The following is a 14,818-nucleotide window of genomic DNA, read 5'->3' on the forward strand; positions in this document are numbered from 1 at the left end:
CATTCAGGCCAAAGAGTTCCATCTTGGTTTCATCAGACCAGATAATCTTGTTTCTCATGGTCTGAGTCTTTTAGGTGCATTTTGCCATCTCCAAGCAGGCTGTCATGTGCCTTTTACTGAGGAGTGGCCTCCATCTGGCCACTCTACCATAATGGCTTGGTTGGTGGAGTGCTGCAGAGATGGTTGTTCTCCAATCTCCACAGAGGAACTCTGTCTGAGTGAGCATCGGGTTCTTGGTCACCTCCCTGACCAAGGCCCTTCTCCCCTGATTGCTCAGTTTGGCCGGGCGGACAGCTCTAGGAAAAGAAGTGGTGGTTCCAAACTTCTACCATATAAGAATGATGGAGGCCACTGTGTTCTTGGGGACCATCACTGCTGCAGACATTTTTTGGTACCCTTCCCCAGATCTGTGCCTCACACACTGTTGCTGGTATTTTGGCCCATTCCTTCATGCAGATCTCCTCTAGAGCAGGGATGTTTTGGGGCTGTTGCTGGGCAACACGGACTTTCAACTCCCTCCAAAAATGTTCTATGGGGTTGAGATCTGGAGACTGGCTAGGCCACTCCAGGACCTTGAAATGCTTCTTACGGAGCCACTCCTTCGTTGCCCGGGCGGTGTTTGGGATCATTGTCATGCTGAAAGACCCAGCCACGTTTCATCTTCAATGCCCTTGCTGATGGAAGGAGGTTCACTCAAAATCTCACGATACATGGTCCCATTCATTCTTTCCTTTACACGGATCAGTCGTCCTGGTCCCTTTGCAGAAAAACAGCCCCAAAGCATGATGTTTCCACCCCCATGCTTCACAGTAGGTATGGTGTTCTTTGGATGCAACTCAGCATTCTTTGTCCTCCAAACACGACGAGTTGAGTTTTTACCAAAAAGTTATATTTTGGTTTCATCTGATCATATGACATTCTCCCAATCTTCTTCTGGATCATCCAAATGCTCTCTAGCAAACTTCAGACGGGCCTGGACATGTTCTGGCTTAAGCAGGGGGACACGTCTGGCACTGCAGGATTTGAGTCCCTGGCGGCGCAGTGTGTAGGCTTTGTTACTTTGGTCCCAGCTCTCTGCAGGTCATTCACTAGGTCCCCCCGTGTGGTTCTGGGAATCTTGTGATCATTTTGACCCCACGGGGTGAGATCTTGCGTTGCGCCCCAGATCAAGGGAGATAATGTGGTCTTGTATGTCTTCCATTTCCTAATAATTGCTCCCACAGTTGATTTCTTCAAACCAAGCTGCTTACCTATTGCAGATTCAGTCTTTCCAGCCTGGTGCAGGTCTACAATTTTGTTTCTGGTGTCCTTTGACAGCTCTTTGGTCTTGGCCATAGTGGAGTTTGGAGTGTGACTGAGGTTGTGGACAGGTGTCTTTTATACTGATAACAAGTTCAAACAGGTGCCATTAATACAGGTAACGAGTGGAGGACAGAGGAGCCTCTTAAAGAAGTTGTTACAGGTCTGTGAGAGCCAGAAATCTTGCTTGTTTGTAGGTGACCAAATACTTATTTTCCACCATAATTTGCAAATAAATTCATTAAAAATCCTTTTCTGGATTTTTTTGCCCTCATTTTGTCTGTCATAGTTGAAGTGTACCTATGATGACAATTACAGGCCTCTCTCATCTTTTTAAGTTGGGAGAACTTGCACAATTGGTGGCTGACTAAATACTTTTTTGCCCCACTGTACATATTCTTATTCCATCCCTTTAGATTTGTGTGTATTAGGTAGTTGTTAGGGAATTGTTAATCACTTGTTAGATAGTACTGCACTGTCAGAACTAGAAGCACAAGCATTTCGCTACACTCGCATTAACATCTGCTAACCATGTGTATGTGACCAATACATTTTTTATATCAGATACAGTCAAGGTGATGGAAGGATTGTTCATCACAGCACATACATTTAGGGTGATGGACGGGGATGTCTATTTTCCTTTCCCTTACCACACAAAGGGCTGTCTATATAAAGCCAATACTTATAATCTGATTAGTGTCTTGTCATGAAGCAAATGCAGGGAGATCTGTTTTTTTGGGGGGAGGGCTTGGTTTACTGGAGTGTGTTACCCAATGGTTCATCAAAAAAACAAGTATTCTTTCCTTAGAATTCTTACCATGGGACATTCAGATGGAAATTCACAAACACAACTAATCTTGAATTATGTGATTCTAGGACTTTCCTGCGAATGCAAATAATTGCCTAACCACAATACAAAATACATTTTTCCTGACAGAATACCTAACAATTCCTGGGGCTGTATTCATAAATCGTCACAGGAGTGCTGATTTAGGATTGGATTTGCCTATTATATCATAATGAATGAGACTACATGGACAGGAGGGACCTGATCCTAGATCAGCACTCCTACGTTGAGGCACATGAATACTGCCGCTGAAATAACGAGGTGTACTCTACTTTTGTCAGCCCTTAAGAGTTTACAGAGTGCTCCATATTGTGTGATGTAGCCTATAGGAGACTGGGGCACCCCCAGCTGTCTCTCTCATTGTGATGGTTTTGTGCTGCTATCCCATCAAAACCACCCCAGTCACGTGACTCTCTTTGTCCTGTCTCCACGTTAGCCTTGCAGGAGAGGAGCAGCAGCCACAAGAGGCAACAGCTGTTGAATAGGGACCAGTGGTCTGCTTCCCATAGAGCTGCTGCACCTTGCAAGTCACTATCAAGATGGATGAGAACAACCCCCATTTTCTTAGCAGAGTTTCCTGCTCAGGGATGACAGCTTACTTCCTAAATGAGTCCCTCCCCCCCCATATTTCCCTATCTAACCAGGGTGGGTGGCCTGATTTAATGCTGCTGCACACTATCTGGCTTCAAAAATTGAAAAAAAAAATCCAGCAGTCAGATCAGGAGAGCCATTCTACTATCATGAAAATCTGCATGACACGACAAAGTCTTTCAGTCAAAGCGAAGTGTCACGTGAGAAAAATTTGTAGGACATCCTGAGATTTGTTTGCAAGGTGTCAGCAGTCTTTTTGGAAACACTACAGGGATCACATTAGGCACACATTGTATTAATTATGGATTAGTATAAGATATGGAAAGAAACTGTACAGTAAATGTTTAATACCCAATGAAAGTCTAAGCTATGTGACTCTACGCTAAAGTGTTAACATTTTATAGTTATGAAGTTGAGATGTTTTGAAATGTAAAAAAAGAAAATGGAACCATCAAGAGCAGGGAGACCCTATACTTTAGTAGTATACACTTCCATTCTCTAGCGTAACATTTCTATACAAATTCCATAGAAGACCTATTAGGTATCCATAGGATTGGGTAAATATAACTTGAATTAACTACCTTTTAAATCCGACTGGATACCACTTTGGCATCGTAACAATGTGCATTATTGTAGCACAGGAACATTCTAAGCCATGTGATAATACACTAAACAAACAAACAAAAAAAAAAAAACGTATTTTGAATTCAGGTCAAACATGCAGTTTGTTAGAGTAGACCCAATCCTATCACTCCACGGTGCGGGTTTGACTGAACGCCGGCCTTACCAAAAATGGATTGAGAATCAGAAGACAAACACATGCAAAAGTAACGAGGTTTAATTCAAATAAAACCATGCACAGGTCACCTTCACCCAGATTCACACCCGTTATGAAATAAACAACTAAAGCCATACGTTGCAGTCAGTGAGCCCACTGTATGCAATGACCTCTGAGTAAACAGGTCAACCCTAAAGACAAAACAAAAACTCATTCTCCACATAGGAGGCCACAGTAATGTGGTGAACCTGAAAAAAGGTGCAAAGCACAAAAGATGAGCATTTCAAACCCCATGTACTTTAAGAGAAACCAAGAGAACCTTTATTTCCCCCCCCCCCCCCCCAATCCCACGTACCGTACACGTGCCTAGGCCGATAAATTCACATATTCGGGATCAAAAAGCTGGTTACTCAGTTTGAGACCAAAGCTATCCTGAAAGACAAAAAAAAAAAAAAAAGTTTTTTTTTTTATAAGGGGGGAGGGGGGGGGGCAATGTTTATTTATTAGCTTTCTGAAACACACTGGCAAGACTATGCTGTAGATCCCAAACCACTGCCCTTGACAAGTCCAACTGGGGGAGCAAAATCCTTGCAGCAAAATTAAGAGCCAAACAGTGAAAACTTTATCGGCCACATTGCGATGGGGGCACAAGTCTATTTTTCTTTTGTGGAGCAGCAAGTCATCTTGATTTCCACCCTTGTTATACCTACAGTACAAAGTAAATGCCATCATCCTTGGTTGAAGAACCCAGCACACACATAAGATAGGTACACTCAATAAGATCATTTATGTTATTTTACAATCTGGATGTAGAACACAAAGATAAAAATAAAAAAAAGATGAAGTAATTTGTATCAATGTCTGGTCTGCACAGTGGTGAGCATTGGGTGTCAGGGTGGGGTATGGGTGGAGTCCACCTGTGCAACCATCTCTCTGTCCAACGAGAAGGTCTCGAGAGACAAAGTGGCCATGACTTAGGACAAAGGGGAAGGGGCCTGGCAAAAAGAGCTTACGTGAGAACAGAGGTTTCAAGAGTCTCTGAAAAATAAGAGGGGTACATGTACGCTGCATGTGCGGATTTGTGTGCATGTGAGGAATCGTTGAATCATTATGTGCATGTATTGAATGTGTATATTTATTTGTGTGTTGGATGAAGGGAGAGTGAAGGAGAGTTGAGATAGCAGGGCTAGTCAGGGTCAGGGGACTCAGTTGCTGAATAGCTGGCCTTCGGGGGGCTGGGGGAGCTTCATGTTCTCTTTGCACATCATGAGCCGCCGGAGCTCCTGCAGCACCACACGGATGCTGTACGAGTTCTGCCACTTGGCCAGTGCCGCCACTGCCCGCGTGTCCACCTGAGAATGGGAGGTTACATACGTGTGAGGCTCAAAACTTACACAGCTAAACAAGAAAACGTCCCCTGTTCAGGACCCTGTCTTTTAAAGATAATTGGTAAAAATCCACAGAACTTCACAAATCTTCATTGTAAAGGGTTCAAACACTGTTTCCCATGCTTGTTCAATGACCCATAAACAATTAATGAACACGCACCTGTGGAACGGTTGTTAATACACTAACAGCTTACAGACGGTAGACAATTAAGGTCACAGTTATGAAAACGTAGGACACTAAAGAGGCCTTTCTTGCTGTCCCTCTGAAAAACACCAAAAGAAAGATGCCCAGGGTATCTACTCATCTGCATGAACATGTCTTAGGCATGCAGATGTGGCCAGGGCAATAAATTCCAATGTCCGTACTGAGTCACCTAAGACAGTGCTACAGGGAGACAGACAGCTGATCGTCCTCACAGTGGTAAAACTTGTAACATCTGCACAGGATCGGTACATCCGAACATCACACCTGCAGGACTGGTACAGGATGGCAACAACTGCTCGGGTTACACGCACAATCCCCCCATCAGTGCTCAGACTGTCTGCAATAGGCTGAGAGGTTGGACTGACAGCTCGTTGTAACAACGTCACCTATGGGCACAAACCCACCGTCGCTGGACCAGACAGGACTGGCAAAAAGTGCTCTTCTCTGACAAGTCGCAGTTGTCTCACCAGGGGTGATGGTCGGATTTGCGTTTATCGTCAAAGGAATGAGCGTTTAACCGAGGCCTGTACTCTGGAGCGGGATCGATTTGGAGGTAGAGGGTCCGTCATGGTCTGGGGCGTTGTGTTACAGCATCATCGGACTGAGCTTGTTGTCAAAGCAAGGAAATCTCAACGCTGTGCGTAACAGGGAAGACATCCTCTTCCCTCATGTGGTACCCTTCCTGCAGGCTCATCCTGACATGACCATCCAGCATGACAATGCCAGCAGCCATACTGCTCGTTCTGTGCGTGAATTCCTGCAAGACAGGAATGTAATCCCATTGAGCACGTTTGGGACCTGTTGGATCGGAGGATACGGTTTCGGGCCATTCCCCCCCAGAAATGTGTCTTGGTGGAAGAGTGGTGTAGGCCACGAGGAGATGCACTGCAGTACTTTGTTCAAGGACACATTATTCCATTTCTGTGGAATTTGTTCAGTTTATGTCTCTGTTATCTTGTTATGTTCATACAAATATGTACACGTTAAGTTTGCTGAAAATAAACGCAGTTGACAGTGAGAGGACATTTTTTTTTCTTCTGAGTTTATATGCAGACATCACTTGGAAAGGACATAGCCTCTGTTTTAGAAAATTGTGTTTCAAAGCTTGGCTTATTTTAAAATGTGGCTGATTGGTGACTTTAGCTGAGACAAAAGTTCCCTCAATACAAACAATCCCGATTCCTGGACTAAAAACATGTTCAGTTTAAAGTGCGTTTTAGTCTAGGAGTAGGGTAAATCTGGTTCTGGAAAACCAGTCCTACGTCTGTAGGTAATGAATCAGATGTGCTTCGCTAGCTGTAGGCTGAAGTCTTTCATGCTACACACTCAAATACAAAGGTTGCTTTGGTAATTTATCCAACCCGACCAGGAAATGTATGACTTGGGACTTACCACACCATTTGAGTTGTGTACGCCATTCAGATTGATCTTGGTCACGAATCGGACAAAAGGGGGAGACTCTGGGTATCTGGGTCCACATTCTACCTTTAGACTGTACATCCTGTTCTCGTAGATTGTCTGGAAGAAAGACATCAGAAAAAAGGCAAGATTTAAGTCTTGAAATAGGTTTCAGCTCAAGATAAAGACTGCATGGTCGTGGGTAACTGTCTTGGTTATAATCAGTGGTGCTCTATGATAATAAGTTTGTTGTAGGCCTATGTTTGTGCTGCTGCATATCCGTTTGGCCATCCCAGTAGAATTAGAATGTTCCCATTCCATTTCAATGCTGTCCCACTTACGGTTTGTGGGCTTTGCCTCCACTGGGTGAAAGGTGATTTATGCTATGTTTATGCTCACAAGCAACGTCAACAAAAACACATCATACTTCATAAGCTAGCCATTACTCAAGAACTAGCTACATGTGCATGGTTAAGAGCTGGCCTGCTGTGTCGTGTGCATTCATTTAGCTGTGGCGCCAAACTCATTGCCACCACTTCAAAAATAAGCTAATTTTTTGGGGAACATAGTATTTCTACCAAACATACTCTCAATAAAGTTGTTATGCACATCCACCTTTCCTTTGTAAATAGATCTGTCTTACAACGGTGTTGTTCCCAAGGTTATTTTGCTCGTTGTTCCACTGGCAGCCAAATCTGCTGTTGAGCAAAAATACAACTCCTCTCTTCCAATGAGCTAAATGTGTGTATGTGACCAATAAAATTTGATAGGAATTAAGGAAACCAGGCCGGAGTAAACAAGGATTTGTATGTGGCGTTGTTTGGTGTGCGTTTGAGCCCTCCCACCCTGGGAAGCCCTATGGTGTGTGTGTGGTGTTAGCTTTTTTTCTTACCCTGGGAGGCCCTATGATCATGCCTGTCCAGCGAGTCAGCATTATGTCCTCATCGTCCTCCAGTCCCCAACTCACCGTCCCGTCTCCAACGCCTTTCTGGCCCTCTTCCAGCTCCTCCAGCAGCCGGAAGTTACGGGGTACTTTGACGCCTTTTTAAACAGAAAAGGTTCAAAGCAGACATTTTTCAACCACACGTGCCTAGTAGCTACTGCACACAAACAAGGGTGCCATGTTTACTCAATTGGTTCTATTGAATTACGCATTTAAAAAAAAAGAAGTCAATCGTGACGCAAGACTGAACATAGTAGTCATTTTAATAAAAATGTCCATTCCTTACCATAAGCTTTCAATTTGGCCCTATTGCCAAACATCAGATTTTGGCAGGTCTACTAATTATGCAGTCCTTTCATCCAATTTCAGGCACACATGTAAGTATGTATTTCGATAGTGATGAATTTAAAACCCACAACCCTCAGCTAATCAAATACATTATAGTAGAAGCCATGTAATGTCAAAGGTCCAATGCAGACATGATCTAAATATCAAATAAATTCTGGGTAACAATTAAGTAGCTTTTTTGGAGCATTTTCCATTAAAAATGCTCAAAAAACAAACAAACAAAAACCTCTTCTTAGCGAAGGACAATTTCTTAAGCAAGAATTTTGCTAGGACTGTTGGAGTGGTCTGAGGAGAAAGGTGCAACTGCAGCCCGCAATTCGGGGCGTTCCTGCATATGTGCATTCCTGCATTAGCAGGAACCCCTCTTTATACTTATATTGGTTAATTTTTAAGCTATGACTCCAGTACATATGCAGGAAGCAGGGGCACTCCAGTACAGTAAATGGCGGTAATGCACCATAACATTGGATACCAATCGCCGTTAAACCGCACAGAAGAGAAAGGGGGCGACAATGGTGGCTAGTAAAAAGTGTGTCCTTTGCCCCCACCTGTCGGGCACCTTTTTCCGGCAGTTATTTTAACATTGGCAAGGTCAGGTGTTCGGCAGGCAGGAATGAAGGACACGGCGTGCTAGCTTAGCCAGCTAGTCCTAAGGAGGAGTCTGGTACAGAGCAGGCAGGAGCGACACTGTGCTAGCTAACTTTCAAGCTAGCTAGCACAGTGTCAACTGGTCAATCTCCAAGGCATTCCTAGTTGATCAAACATTTCAGTAAAAACCCACTAAATATTTTTTTTTGTCTCGCGTTGTTGGCGGTAGGTGCACCCAAGTCAGCTGCCCTGCGTGCCGGGTAGGCCAAGTATTCCCATTTTGAACTATTTGAGGTGTCTGAAGGACAAATTGCCATCCCGACAGGTCGGAAAGCAAATCAAATCAAGACTGACCATCCGATGCAGGCACTATCAGCCCAGTAAAATCAAAATAGCAAATTATTTCACATTTATGGTCACTCAACTGTGCCTCAAGCAACCGATCCATTACCGGTGCAATCATATAGCCTACCTCAAAGAAGAACAATGTTTTGTCAGGACAATTCAAGCAAAGCCAATATGCGATGATAATGTATTGGGCCTAAACTCCACTGCTACAGTGCTGTTTTTCATGATGTTGCGTGGGCTTATGTTTAAGTCATGAAAAAAAAAGGGGGAAAAGCTATAGATCTGCTTGCTTTTTAACAAAGTGATTTTGACATAGAAAGGGTTGGTGACCACTGTCGTACACTAATAGGGCATTAAAATAATTTACATTTAAAATAATTTTCACAGTATTATACAAACCTCCGTGTGGAAATATAAAATACAGGAAATCACGTTGACGGCACTGGGCCTTTAACTAGCTATCCCTTATCAATCAACTATTCATGCACCTCAATATGACACGTGCAATTGCCTGTAGCTATATTTTTCTCAGGTTATGGGTGTGTACCACGGGGGTGTAATCATTAGTCACTAAAACGAGAGTTTATATGAGTCAAATTCAGGTAGGTATCTCGGTTTCGTTTGTTTCCGTTTAAGACACGTTTTGCAACATTATTAGCGTAATGAATAGCCTGGTGTGTACCAAAGTTAATGACCAGTTTACAAAACTAGCTAACGTTAGCTAGCATCAACGTATCCAAAATAGTTCAATACTCAATGCTGATTAAAATGAACATTTCACTCAACTAACCGCCGATATGAAGTAGGATAAATCTATTCTGAAAGATTCCAGCGATATAGTTAGTTAGCTTAGTTATTCTAAACATGTATGCTAGTTAACTAGTTCTGTTTCTCGCTTTGCAAATTGTGTCGGTTAGGCTAGTGTCGTTAGCTAGCTTGCTAACGTTAGCTCTGCAGAAACATGACGCTGCAGTTGAATAGGCTACCTAACGTTAGCTACATGCGCAGATGGCTAAACAACCACAATACATTCACCAATAGTCAATTATGACGATAACATCGTTTCTGGTTTATGGCAGAATCAAGTAATGTTTTAAAAGCACATGAGTTGGGCAAAAACAGAAAAATAACCGAAGAGCCAGCTAAACTAACGTTAGTTAGCGCGCAATACTGGCTGAGCTAACACCCACATTAATCTAACATTAATAAACATGCTGTCTGGGGAAATGTGGAGGTTTTTTTAGATGAATGGCTCATATTGGAAGGTAAAATAAACCACTATTATAGTAAACGTAATAGCTTATCAAATGAATATCACAAATGTGTGAACGGGGAATTACTTTACCTGATCCGGCGGCGGCCGCCATTTTTATCGTTGAATAGCGGGGACGCGCACGTTTAAGTGCGTCAGTGCAAATCAAGTGTTCTGGGGTGTAAATCAGTCCGCCGATTCTGTTGCAAAACGTTTCTTAAACGGAAGGAAACGTGGCGGGACCTACCTGAATTTGTCCAATAGAAACTCGTTGTGCAGCTGTTTTTGGCGGAATGAATACACCACTGTTTGAGCATTATTTTTGTGTGGAGTCGACTGTCAAAATAAAACTAAATTCACATTACCACTAAAAACGACCATAAATGACGTATGACGTCACCATAGTCATGTGGATATGAATCAGTCTTCATTAGTTACTAACATGGCTTGTTTCAGCTGGTGCCAAAGGTATGAGATCAGCGTCTCAAATGGCACTAGCGTTGACCTCTTTTTTTTTTTTTTTTATGCTGCAAAAAAATATTTTAGCTGCAAATGTGTGTACAAGACAGCCTACAGTTGAAGTCGGAAGTTACATACACCTTAACCAAATACATTTAAACGCAGTTTTTCACAATTCCTGACATTTAATCAGACTAAAAATGTCCTGTTTTAGGTCAGTTAGGATCCCCACTTTATTTTAAGAATGTGAAATGTCAGAATAATAGTAGAGTGATTTATTTCAGCTTTTATTTTTCTTTCATCACATTCCCAGTGGGTCAGAAGTTTACATACACTCAATTACTATTTGGTAGCATTGCCTTTGAACTGTTTAACTTGGGTCAAATGCTTTGGGTAGCCTTCCACAAGCTTTCCCAACATAAGTTGGGTGAATTTTGGCCCATTCCTCCTGACAGTCCTGATGTAACTGAATCAGGTTTGTAGGCCTCCTCGCACACACTTTTTCAGTTCTGCCCACAAATGTTCTATAGGATTGAGGTCAGGGCTTTGCGATGGCCACTCCAAGACCTTGACTTTGTTGTCATTAAGCCATTTTGCCACAACTTTGGAAGTATGCTTGGGGTCATTGTCCAAGCTTTAACTGATTTAACTGATTGATGCTGCTTCAATACATCCACATAATTGTCTTTCCTCATGATGCCATCTATTTTGTGAAGTGCACCAGTCTCTCCTGCAGCAAAGCACACCCACAACATGCTGCCACCCTCGTGCTTCATGGTTGGGATGGTGTTCTTCGGCTCCCCCTTTTCCTTCATTATGGACAAAAAGTTATATTTTTGTTTCATCAGACCAGACGACATTTCTCCAAAAATATGATCTTTGTCCCCATGTAAACCGTAGTCTGGCTTTTTTTATGGCGGTTTTGGAGCAGTGGCTTCTTCCTTGTTGAGCAGCCTTTCAGGTTATGTTGATATAGGACTTGTTTTACTGTGGATATAGATACTTTTGTACCTGTTTCCTCCAGCATCTTCCCACCAAAATACGTTCATCTCTAAGAGACAGAACGCGTCTCCTTCCTGAGCAGTATGACGGCTGCGTGGTCCCATGGTGTTTATACTTGCGTACTATTGTTTGTACAGATGAACGTGGTATCTTCAGTCGTGTGGGGAAAAAAATTCTGAGGTCTTGGCTGATTTCTTTTGATTTTCCCATGATGTCAAGCAAAGAGGCACTGTGTTTGAAGGTAGGCATTGAAATACATCCACAGGTACACCTCCAATTGACTCAACTGATGTCAATTAGCCTATCAGAAGCTTCTAAAGCCATGACATCATTTTCTGGAATTTTCCAAGCTGTTTAGAGGCATAGTCAACTTAGTGTTTGTAAACTTCTGACCCACTAGAATTGTGATACAGTGAATTATAAGTGAAATAATCTGTCTGTAAGAAATTGTTGGAAACATTACTTGTGTCATGCTCAAAGTAGATGTCCTAACCGACTTGCCAAAACAATAGTTTTTTAACAAGAAATGTTTGGAGTGGTTGAAAAACACATTTTAATTTCCAACCTAAGTGTATGTAAACATCCGACTGTAACTAATAATACAACCTTGATATGTATTTGGGACTTAAACCAGGTTATTTCACCTAATCGACTTGACAACTATTGTGCACCTAGTGTGCACATTCTTTTAAAAGCAAAAGTAGCCTACATGTTGATTGAAGAATGCAGATGCATTTAACTGACATTTGACTTTTGCCAATGTCACGAAACATGTCGGCCATCTGGCAGCCTATTCCATCTTGTTATAAAGGCAGCTCTGCCTTGAGGGCACAAACAAATGTGAATGGTTACATTTAGGCAATACATGTGATTGGTTAAGTTAAAGGCAAGTAGGGGTGGGTTAGCCCAGTCATTGGTTATTGACATGGCTTGTTTCTGCTGGTGCAAAAAGGTATGAAATCAGGTCATTTAATCAATAAACAGTAGTATTTTTCTCTTAGACCTAGTTGTAAGAAGAAAAGTAAAAGTACATTCTAATTGACGAATACATAAAAAGTGTTATTTGAGGTTTAGAAAAGACAGCTAAGTTCCTCTAATTTAGGCCTACCCATTCCTATTATTATGACCCACCCCACCATTTTTTTTCTCCATTGGTTGGGGATCGGGGAAAAAAGTATTTAGCACTAACACATTTTCTTGTCAACAGAAAAAACGACTGAAAGCCAACGGAATGCCTCAGCCAACTCTGACCCCTCACCCTCTGACCAACTCTCCTCCCTCTCCTGTTCCTCTCAGCCTTGCTCTCCTGCTAAACAGCCCTCTTTCCCCCGGTCACCTGCCAAATACCCTTCCCTAGTGAAATCCTCTCCAGTGGTGTCCCGCCCTAGTTCTCTCTCTCTCCTACCAACCCCTTTGAACCATCATGGAGACACCAGCCAAAATGACGATCAGGTAATTCAAACAAAAAATAAAATAAGTACAGTGCCATCCCAGTCTCATCTCCTTTTGTCTCCTTCGGAGTACATGGTGTCACCCCTGCACAGTGCCAGCCCACAGGCCCTCACCAACCAGGCCCCCAGTATCCGGGTGTCCACCCCCCAGACCCTCGCCAGCCAAGTCTCCAGCCCACCTGAAGAGGCTAAAGACAGCGCCCTCTGCTGTTTTTTAATTATTAGAATTTTTTCTTTCAAATGTAACCTTTATTTAATAACCAGGTAGGCCAGTTGAGAAAAAGTTCTCATTTACAACTGCAACCTGGCCAAGATAAAGCAAAGCAGAGTGACAAAGACAACAACACAGAGTTACACATAAACAAATTAGAGCATACAGGTCACAGTGGTGGGTAGTATATGGGGCTTTGGTGACAAAACAGATGGCACTGAGATTAGTGCTACATCCAGTTTGCTGAGTAGAGTGTTGGGTGCTATTTTGTAAATTACATCGCCGAAGTCAAGGATCGGTAGGATAGTCAGTTTTACGAGGGTATGTTTGGCAGCATGAGTGAAAGAGGCTTTGTTGCGAAATATGAAGTCGATTCTTGATTTAATTTTGGATTGGTGATGTTTAATGTGAGTCTGGAAGGAGAGTTTACAGTTTAACCAGACACCTAGGTATTTGTAGTTGTCCATATATTCTAGCTCAGAACCGTCCAGAGTAGGGATGCTAGTCAGGCGGTAGGGTGCGGGCAGCATACGGTTGAAGAGCATGCACTTGGATGAAGGAGAAGCGGGGAGGGAAAGTTGCTGCAGGGGGTGCTAAGATGTTGGTCGGGGTAAGGGTAGCCAGGTGGAAAGCATGGCCAGCCGTAGAAAAATGCTTATTGAAATGATCGATTATCGTAGATTTATCGGTGGTGACAGTGTTTCCTAGCCTCAGTGCAGTGGGCAGCTGGTAGGAGCTACTCTTATTCTCCATGGACTTTACAGTGTCCCAAAACTTTTTGGAATTTGTGCTACAGGAAGCAAATTTCTGTTTGAAAAAGCTAGCCTTAGCTTTCATAACTGACTGAGTATATTGGTTACTGACTTTCCAGTAAAGTTGCATATTGCGGAGGCTATTCGATGCTAATGCAGAACGCCACAGGATGTTTTTAGGCTGGCCGAGGGCAGTCAAGTCTGGGGTGAACCAAAGGCTATATCTGTTCTTAGTTCTACATTTTTTGAACGGGCATGCTTATTTAAGATGGTGAGGAAAGCACTTTTGAAGAGCAACCAGGCATCCTCTACTGATGGGATGAGGTCAATTGCCAGCAGCATACCACTGCTGGCTTGCTTCTGAAGCTAAGCAGGGTTGGTCCTGGTCAGTTCCTGGATGTGAGACCAGATGCTGCTGGAGTTGGTGTTGGAGGGCCAGTAGGAGGCACTCTTTCCTCTGGTCTAAAAAAATATCCCAATCCCCCAGGGCAGTGATTGACACTGCCCTGTGTCAGGTGCTGTCTTCCGGATGGGATGTTAAACAGGTGTCCTGACTCTCTGAGGTCATTAAAGATCCCATGGCACTTATTGTAAGAGTAGGGGTGTTAACCCTGGTGTCCTGGCTAAATCCCAATCTGGCACTCAAACCATCAAGGTCACCTAATAATCCCCAGTTTACAATTGGCTCATTATTCCCCCTCTCCCCTGTAACTATTCCCCAGGTCGTTGCTGCAAATGAGAAGGTGTTCTCAGTCAATTTACCTGGTAAAATAACGGATAAATAAAAAATATCCTCCCAGGATACCCGGGCCATACTTGCTGAAGTGTTTTAGGGAACGTTTGACCGTGATGAGGGGACTCATTATGCACGCAGGCAGTGATCGCTGAGATCCTGGTTGAAGACAGCAGAGGTGTATTTAAAGGGCAAGTTTGTCAGGATGATATCTAAGAGGGTGCC

General features: G+C 43.0%; 1 protein-coding gene across 1 annotated transcript; it reads right to left on the minus strand.

Annotated features, from left to right (window-relative positions):
• Nucleotides 1-3,553: 3,553 nt before the first annotated feature.
• On the minus strand, nt 3,554-10,213 carry LOC110493920 (ubiquitin-conjugating enzyme E2 variant 1). The gene is made up of 4 exons (XM_021568518.2): nt 10,079-10,213; nt 7,399-7,547; nt 6,501-6,626; nt 3,554-4,867 (listed from the first exon to the last, which is right to left on the minus strand). The coding sequence occupies exons 1-4, from the start codon at nt 10,098-10,100 to the stop codon at nt 4,721-4,723; spliced, it is 444 nt and encodes a 147-aa protein (XP_021424193.1). The 5' UTR covers nt 10,101-10,213; the 3' UTR covers nt 3,554-4,720.
• Nucleotides 10,214-14,818: the final 4,605 nt, after the last annotated feature.

The sequence above is a fragment of the Oncorhynchus mykiss genome, chromosome 17 (genome assembly GCF_013265735.2).
Source record: "Oncorhynchus mykiss isolate Arlee chromosome 17, USDA_OmykA_1.1, whole genome shotgun sequence".
In the NCBI taxonomy this organism is placed as follows: Eukaryota; Metazoa; Chordata; class Actinopteri; order Salmoniformes; family Salmonidae; genus Oncorhynchus; species Oncorhynchus mykiss.